This window comes from Rhinolophus hipposideros (genome assembly GCF_964194185.1).
Source record: "Rhinolophus hipposideros genome assembly, chromosome: 6".
In the NCBI taxonomy this organism is placed as follows: Eukaryota; Metazoa; Chordata; class Mammalia; order Chiroptera; family Rhinolophidae; genus Rhinolophus; species Rhinolophus hipposideros.
This window is the reverse complement of record NC_138052.1, coordinates 43552788-43561410: the sequence shown is the minus strand read 5'-3', so window position 1 is coordinate 43561410 and position 8623 is coordinate 43552788. Positions and strand designations below refer to the sequence as shown.

At 43.2% G+C, this 8623-nt stretch overlaps 2 protein-coding genes across 3 annotated transcripts in view; one reads left to right on the top strand and one right to left on the bottom strand.

Moving 5' to 3' along the window:
* Positions 1–867: 867 nt before the first annotated feature.
* LOC308498530 (uncharacterized protein) lies at positions 868–8189 on the bottom strand (the record flags this gene model as incomplete). The annotated part of the gene is made up of 3 exons (XM_081050757.1): positions 868–1030; positions 7467–7790; positions 7950–8189. 3 exons carry the CDS (start codon positions 8187–8189, stop codon positions 875–877), a joined length of 720 nt encoding a protein of 239 aa, XP_080906883.1. The 3' UTR covers positions 868–874.
* Positions 7040–8623, top strand: part of GALNT3 (polypeptide N-acetylgalactosaminyltransferase 3) — a 44145-nt gene continuing 42561 nt past the window's right edge. For both annotated transcript variants that reach the window (XM_081052060.1, XM_081052061.1), the window contains exon 1: positions 7040–7692. The gene's annotated coding sequence lies outside the window, so the exon portion shown is untranslated. The remainder of the gene's footprint in view (positions 7693–8623) is intronic.

Below are 8623 nucleotides of genomic sequence, written 5' to 3'. Positions count from 1 at the left end.
GAATCTTCCTGGGGCACAGAGGGCTATGGGGCTATCTACGTCACGTCTGCCTCAAGACCACATTTAGAAATGTTTTCTGTTCTCACCCAACATTGGGCAAGGAATAACCCAAGGGATCTCGCTGCTCTCCAAGGCAGGGCCTATGAGCCCAGCTTCCCTTTTGCTCTCAGAGGGCCCTCACCAGTGTGGCTTTTAGGGTGCATGTTACATTACTGCACTTCTTATTCTCTGTGTGTGGTGGCCCACGGAGTTGTGCAGGATGGCACTCCTGCGTGATGAGGTTGCAGGACTCCCTCTCAGGCATGCTGCCAGAGCTGCCCCAACCCTGCTTGGTCCTGATTCTCTTCTCTCTCCCCATTCTGTACAGATCTGATCATCTTTGGGGTGGGGATAGAAAACTGACTCAGGCTGAGCACATATTTTTTAAAATATATGGTTTGTGTCCTATGTTTTGTGTAGAGTCAATCAAAGCTTAGACTTTAAAAATTCCAATAAATCCAAGGTTTTGAATCTCAAGAGGTGTCTCTATATGAATGACGAGAGCACAAAGGATGTCCAAATGTAAAAAGTGTTTATGTTCTCATTTAAAGACCAAATTTTGGAGTGGCCGTTAGCTCAGTTGGTTAGAGCACGATGGTTGTAACACCAGGGTGGCCATTTTGATCTCCGCATGGGCCAGTGTGAGCTGCGCCCTCCACAACTAGATTGAAACAACTACTTGACTTGGAGGTGATGGGTCCGGGAAAACCACACTTAAAATAAATAAAAATGTTTTAAAAAGACCAAATTTGATGAAATAGTTAAAAAACGAACGGACAAACAAACAAAAACTCCATCCAAACTTAGTGGCTTAAAACAACAAATTCGTATATTTTTATTTTGTGGAGTGACAAGATGGTTCGTCTGCTGGTGGTGGCCCAGGCTCTGTCATACTGTTGCATTTAGCTGGTGGTTGGCTGTTGTCTGAGCACAGCTGGAACATCTGGGACAGCTGGGCCCCTCTGTCTCCATGGTCCTTCATTCCAGGCTCCTTCACGGCAAAGGAACATTCCAAGAGAGGGAAAGCAGAAAGTGAAAAAGCTCTTGGAGCCTAGCCTTGGAATTTGCATAACATCACTTCCATCATATTCTATTGGTCAGTGTGAGTGCACAGATTTGAAGGGTAAGGAAACAGATTTGACCTGATTGGACACCAGGCTGTGGATGTTGTGCCCTGAATAAAGGTGTCCGGCCAAAGGGTAAGTGGAAATGCAGCCTCATTCCATTCAGCCAGCTGGAAGCTCTAGAGTAAATTTGCATCTAGTATGAGGAAGGGGTCATCCACTTGCCAAGCCATGTGCTGTGGATTCTCTCTGCCCACTGGTGACATTTTCTAATTCACACAGAACACTGTTTGGGCTACTAGAGGCCCTGCTGGATACCATTTTACTGTGACTCAGTATACACTGGATCTTGGTGAAAGCTAAGATCTTTACTGCAGACTTTAGGTAGTTATTCTAAAGTTGTACAGAGTTTGTCGTAGGGGGAGAAGGGGAGCAGGAAAGAAATTGGATGTGGCTCCTAGTTTACCTGCTCTGCTCCATATTTGCTCCCAGGAGTGAAGCCACATTACCAGGCTGTGGGGTGTGGTTAGGGGTGGTACATGTGTCCCCAAAGATTCTCCTTAAGCTTTCAGAGAATGTCCCACATGAATGATCCCTTGAATGATTTGTTAATCCTCTATTCTACTCTTTCTTTATCATTTCCTAAGCCCTGTAAACGCATTCTACATCTCCATCGCTACTCCTCTTTTCCTGTTATCCACCAATCCTTCCAATAGAAATAAACAAATTCTCTTTCCTAGCAGTGATTTTCTTTTGTGTGTGTGTGTGTGTGTAGCCCCTGATGCCAGTTGCATGTCAGGGACTCCTGTCCATGAAGCTTGGCAGAAGGGAGGAGTAGGCTGTGGTCTTAGTATCTGCTGAGTCCCTTGGGAATAAAGATTAAGTCCATTCTGATTCTGTGATTAGATGTAAGGGAGGAGGTATAATGAAGAGATTCTATCTTGGGCATCAAATGACTTTTCTGTTAATAAATTAAAAATCAAAGACACTGAAAAATTATAATTTCCTTCAAAATTCCCCTGCTAGGATGAATGAAAAATACAATATTTCTCTCTTTAACTTAATTACAATGATGTTATTTCTTTTGGTCTAATACCCAGATGTATTATACCCAGACATGCCAGATGTACTGTGATGAAAGAGCATCACTGTCTTCTAATGACTTTATTTAAATATATATATATATACATATATATATATATATATATATACATATATATATATATATATATATATATATATATATATACATATATACATATGTGTGTGTGTGTGTGTGTGTGTGTGTGTGTATCTGACCTGGCAACAAATGATACTGCACTCAGGTAGTCTTTCCACAATTCTCTCTTCATGGTATTGGAGTAACAGGGGTATGGTGCAGGCCAAGAGAGATGGGAAGTTGACTTTATGTCACTTCACTGAAATTAAGAAATATCAGGGTGCTTTGGGCTGATCCAAAAGGCTCCATGGGACACTAGGGCCTTCATCCGGGGCTGGAGGTGGTTTAGAGAGTTGAAAAAGGGAAAGAATGTCAGATCAAAAGATACACAGATTTTCCAAGGTGGGAATTTGAGTGTGTTATGATCAGGAGAAGGTAAGAGACCTGACTTTTTGAAATAAGTGGGATACGGTACTTCCATATTTCCCAAGTGATAAGGTTTTCCTTATAATGAGCATACTTTACATAAAGCTTTGGAAACTAGAATTAATACTCTTATGAATAGAAAATGATAAGTTGCTAATATAATTTTCTACAATTTGTCTTTGTGATGCCTCTATGATGCCTCTAATGATATCACTGTTGCTTAGGATTTTGGATGACTGATACAAAGCAGCTTATTAAAAGTCAGAAGAAAATCATTATAAATATTTCAACAGATGAAATAGTGATCACTAGATGAGAGTGTAATCATCACATCACTGTTTGCAATAGCAGAATTTGGAAATAATCTTCTTGTCCAATAAGATTGGAAATCTGAATTAGAAAATGTCACCAGTCGGCAGAGAGAATTCACAGAACATGGCTTGGCAAGTGGATGACCCCTTCCTCATACTAGATGCAAATTTACTCTAGGGCTTCACAGGACTGATTTTCCATACAAAAAGAAACCACACAGTAATTAAAAATAATGCTGTTAAAAATGATTTATTGGCATGGAAAGATATGTTAAATAGAACACTCTGGCTATAAAAGCAAGATTTTATTTTAAAACATATCTCTATCTCCCTCCATATCTCCCATTCAACTCCAACTTTTTCAATATAAAAGTATCTAGAAAGACATAATAGAAAAGGGTCTGGTAGTCATCACTGATTCATCTTCATATAGGGGATTTTGGATGTTTCAAAATTGGTTTCTTTTAGCTTACCTGTATTTCCTATTTTCCTATGATGAACATGAATTGCTTTACAATTTAAGACATCATTTTACAGAAAAAGATAAATCAACTTAGGAAAGAGTGAGTCAAGGATACCTGGAGTACATCTCTGAGGTCAACATCATGCAAGACTGTCACCATCTTTTCCCACAAAATATACTTCAGTGCCACTGTGAGATTTAGAGCTAGCTAGATTGACTATTAGCCTGACTCAGCATGGCATTTGTTTTTGCTCTTATGCTAGTGCTTAAAAGCTTCAAACTCTGCACTCTATTCAATCCATTTCATCAAATATTTATTAAGCACCTACTATGTGCCAAGCACTAAGGATACAAGATTAATAAGACATAGTTCTATTGCAATTTAAATCAATAAGAGCCCTCATAGAAATTTGTACTTCTTTGAAAGTCCCAGATGGTTGTTCTGATATTTTTTAAAGGAAAAAAAAAGTCATAAGCAATCCTCATAGAAAACAGCGGCCAAGTAAGTTCATACTAAAAATAATCTATTCATGTTTTCACTGTTTTAACTCTTGTAATATTTTAAACACAATGTACAATTATACTAAATTGTAGTAAAAAAAAATACCCACATATTTTTGGCTCTTCACTATGACACCAGTTCTAGTCTGCTTTTGAATCAATAGCCTTTTAGCTCTTTTAGTAGAAATTATTTCAATCTGTTTAGTTTTTGAGCCAAATATATCAGTTTGACTTTGAGATCGTGACTAGATACTCCAATTCCCACATGAGGCAAAATTGTTTTTAAAGTCTAAATCAGGCAACATGTTTCAAACTAAGGTTGCTAAGCCAGGGGCAACCAACAATTAAGCCGTTAAAAAGCTAAAAATGTTTAAAGTTGGACTTTGTGAATATGGGCAATTTCACTCGTTATATGTTATGATTCATTTTTATCAATTAAAATGTCTTTCTCAAATCATACACGTCTTCTATGTTTTCTAGTAAATATGATTCCTATATTCAGAAGAGGCTTTTTTTTGTTCTGTTTTGTTTTCTGCGTGAACATTCTTTTATCATGGAGTTTACATGAATCAGAGTATAAAGGAACATGGAGATCGCCTTGTACCATTATTTTATTTTGTGGAAGAGAAAATTTAAGCCCAGAAGTAAAGTAACTTGTAGGAGTATAAGGTGCTTTGCATAGAACTTTATGAAACAGGCGCATGATAACTGGTAGCTATTGTTATGAGAAGCTTGTCCTTCAGATTCTTAGTCAATTATGCTTACTTGCCCCAGATTATTTCTCAATAATGTTTGGTTAAACCATTTGGATTTGTACTCTGTTGAAGATATTATGCAGAGTGTTTTTTTAAGTGGTTTTCAACGGATCAATTTATTCAATTAATGAATACTTATTGAGTGCCTACTAAGTGCCAGATACTGGTCTCGGCATTGATTTAAATGTTAACAGAAATTATTAAACAGTAAGTATTATTTCAAATCCATATAAATGGGCATATTTATGGCTTGTCTCGGTGTGTGTGCATGTGCATTGTGGGGTGGGAGGAGAGAGAGGGAGAGATGTTTGTCTCTCTTCTTTCCTGTGTAAAATCTGCTCAATTTTCTATTTTAATTGCCATTATATGCCAAACATATACTATTAAAATTAGCTTGTTTCTGAGAGGCATGTCTACAGTAAGACTCCTGGATTTTATTTTATGATGAAATACTAATTTCCCCTTTAAACAGCAAATTCTTTATTTCATAATTTTGAATAGGATAATATTTTCAGAAACTGTTCACTTGATTAGATTTAGGGCATTAAACATTTCAGCATAATACTTTTTTTTTCCTTGGGCCTGCAACATTTCCATTTTATTGTTAAGTTAAAAATTTTCATTAATTTTAAGACGGCTTTCAAAACATAATGAAATAGTATGTGTAATGCTGGCAGGTATGCCAGACCCAGAAATACTGCTTTCTTTGTTTAAATTATCTGTCTCTGTTATAAAACTGGCAATTTTTAGTAACTCCTGATTTTTATATTTTTTTTACTCCTCACGCAGCATTTTGGTCATAGTTGCTTGCTCCTTCTTTTTATAGCTCTGCCCTAGCTTCTCTTTTCCATTGTTATTTGACTTTACTAGTCTTGCTGTCAATGCATCTTAGTCCTTAGATATCAGATTGTTATTCTGTATCCATCTGCTCTGTCTTGCTCTGTCAGGGAAAATTGTTTATTTTTGCCTTGTGGGACACCAAAACTCTGATAATCTTTGGCTCCTGTCTCATTCAGGAATGGGTGGTGCAAGACAAGTGATACAGAATTTTTGGTTGTACATGGAGAACCTCCCAAATTTCCCAAAGACTGACACTCTAATCTCCAGTTAGAGACAAACAGCAAAACACGTTGCAGAACCTAAATAAATAAATAAATAAATAGGCTGGGGGGAGGGGTGGGTTTGGGTAATTAGTGCTTCCCTGCTGTGGACCTAAGGACAAATATTATAGAATATTATCAAGTTAGTATCATATACATAAGTAGCTCCTGAACTTTTATGGGGGATAGAGGTGGAGCTTAAACATTGCTTGGAGGCACTGCTATTAAAATGCCACACACATAAAAGTTCCCTGATGTTTACAAAATAACCACAATATACAAAACAAGCAAAACACTAAAAATTTAAATCCAATTCATAAGTGTGGTATAAAATAGTACTGTGGATGATAAAACAATGTTAGACTAGGCAAGTTCTAAAATATACCTGTTGATACTGTGCTAACCAGTATTTCTACACCTTATTTCTTAGGTTATGCATAATACTAATATACCAATAAATAAGAACCATAAGAGTATGTGTCAAAAGGCAGGAGGAAGGCCACAGCTAAACTATAGAAAAACCTGTTACCTTGTATCTCAGCATGTCACTAAAACGTTTACAGCTATTTTTCTATTTATATTTCTATGTATATTGAAGATAGAGCCTAATGAATGAATTCATAGGAAGGTATAAAGATCATTCTAAACCCTGGTTTCAGGTATGCCAATGTTTGTCATAACAGCAAAGGAAGGCTGAAACAGAAAGTAGTAAAAATCATAAAAGGAAAAAAATACCATTGAAAAAACTTTTTTTTTTTCTTAAAAACGACAGCAAAACCCGTTATCTCCCTAGAGTCTGTATTCTCACCTTCCTAGTAGATGCTGAGCTTTTAAGCAAACCTACGGTAGAAGCAAGCCCTCTCCAGGAAACCAGTCTCTTTCCAAACAGGGACAGCGGTGTTCTCTCTATTGTCGCTGCTTTCCCTCTCATCTGGGAATTGGTTTGCCCTGCGATAGCAACCCAGGGAGTGGTGGTGCTCCCCACGTTAGCGAGGCTCTGCCAAATGCCAGAGGTTCTTCTTTGGAAGAGGGAGGCTCCTCCTTTGGACAACAGGCGCCCCTACCAGAGCGCGGGCTTCCAGAAACGGAAACCACTAGCTGCGCTCAAGTGAGTCAAGTGATGAAATCAAGACTGCTTTGGAAGGAAGCTCCCCCAACAGCTCACTAACCGAACCGGTGACAGAAGCTGCTGAGCCCTGCTCGAGGAAACCAGACGAGCCAACAGTTGCTGCCGTCATGAGGTGGTCCTCGGAGGCACTGGACTCCCCAGCCTCCGGGCAGCGCACCCCTTCATTTTGGGGAACCGATGAGGAAGGAAAGAAGTGTGGGGGGGGAATCCTGACCTTCTGATTTCCCAAGGACCCAGACCGTGCGCTGCTTACGAGGTGACCACTGCCACCAGGTCAGTGCAGGACTCCTCGGATGCAGACGGGTTGAGGCACGCACGCCTCGCACGGAAAACCAGCCTCTCCGACCGCGGGGAGAGGAGCGTCCCGGCGGCCGCGCTCCGCCAGGACGGCGCCCCCGCCCCGCGCGGCCCCGGGTCCTCACCTGGAGCGCTCAGGTAGGGCTGGGGCGGGGCCGGAGGCTGGCGCGCAGGCGCGGGACGGGGGCCTCGCCCCTGCCGACGTCGCAGGCTGGAGCTCACCTGGGAGCCTTCGGGAGGAAGCGGAGCCTCGGTTCGGCCTCTCCTGGCAACGCGGGAGGCCCAGCGGGAAGGCAGGAGGCGGCGGCGGAGGAGGAGCTGGACTGAGCGGCAACTGTAGCGACAGCAACCGGAGCCGCCGCCGTCACCACCTGCACCTGGCGCCCGGCGCACGTCCAGCGCCCGCCCGGCCGCCGCTGCCCGCCACCCTGCCCTGCCCACCCGCCAGGTAAGGCGGCGGGCGGGCGCTCGGCCCGGGGGGCTGGAGACCCCGGGTGGCGTCGGGGGGGGGTGCCAGGCGCGGAGGTTCCCGTGGTGGGCAGCGGGCTACGGCCTCGCTGGCCGGTTGCAGATGGTCTCGAGAGCAGCGTGTCAGTTGCCCTCTCGGGAGAGGCCGAAAGGGGCGCCAGAGGCCGGGGGGAGGTGGCGCCCCGGGGTTAGCCCTGTCACCCGCGGGGACCCCTGTCAGTTCCAGAAGAGCCGGACTTGGGCCGAGGTCCCGGTGGCCCGGAGCTCGCCCCTGGGAGGGTCGCAGAGGGGGGTTGGGAGGGTGGGCCGGGCGGAGGCGGCCGAGTTTCCCTGCGGGCTAGCAGGGTGCCAGTCTGCCCCCGCCCCGGGGCCGGGGGAGGCCAAGCCCGCCGCGCAGAAGGGCATGACTTTGCCAGGCAACTTTCCCAGCCGGACCCCAGACAGCCCTGGCCTGGAAACCGCGGCCGCCCGAGTCATTTAAACGGTTTCCGGGTGGTTTGGAAAGAGCTCTGTGGTCGGGACACGGACATCCCTCTCTCTCTCTCTCTCTGTCTCTGTTTCTTCTCTGCATTTTTCCGGGTGCACTCCCTAAGCCAGAGCTGCGCCCACTTTCCGGTTTGATCAAGAAGAGTTATTTTCTTCGCCACGGGAGGAAACCCAACGGCCACTCACCGACCGCACACTATCTCGTTAAAGAACCTGTTGACTGAATGACCCGTATATCGCGGCTACGGTTTGCTGTGGCTTATGACTCAAAAGTTCAAACAACAACACCAAAAAAACTTTGTTTCAGGATCCTGCCACGTCTGAACCTGGGTGTGCCGGACCCAAATTCCTTTCCTTGCCTAATTAGGCTGTCCTGAAGCCCAAAAATTGAGGGTGAAAACGGTGCTTACGTTAGACTTTTATTT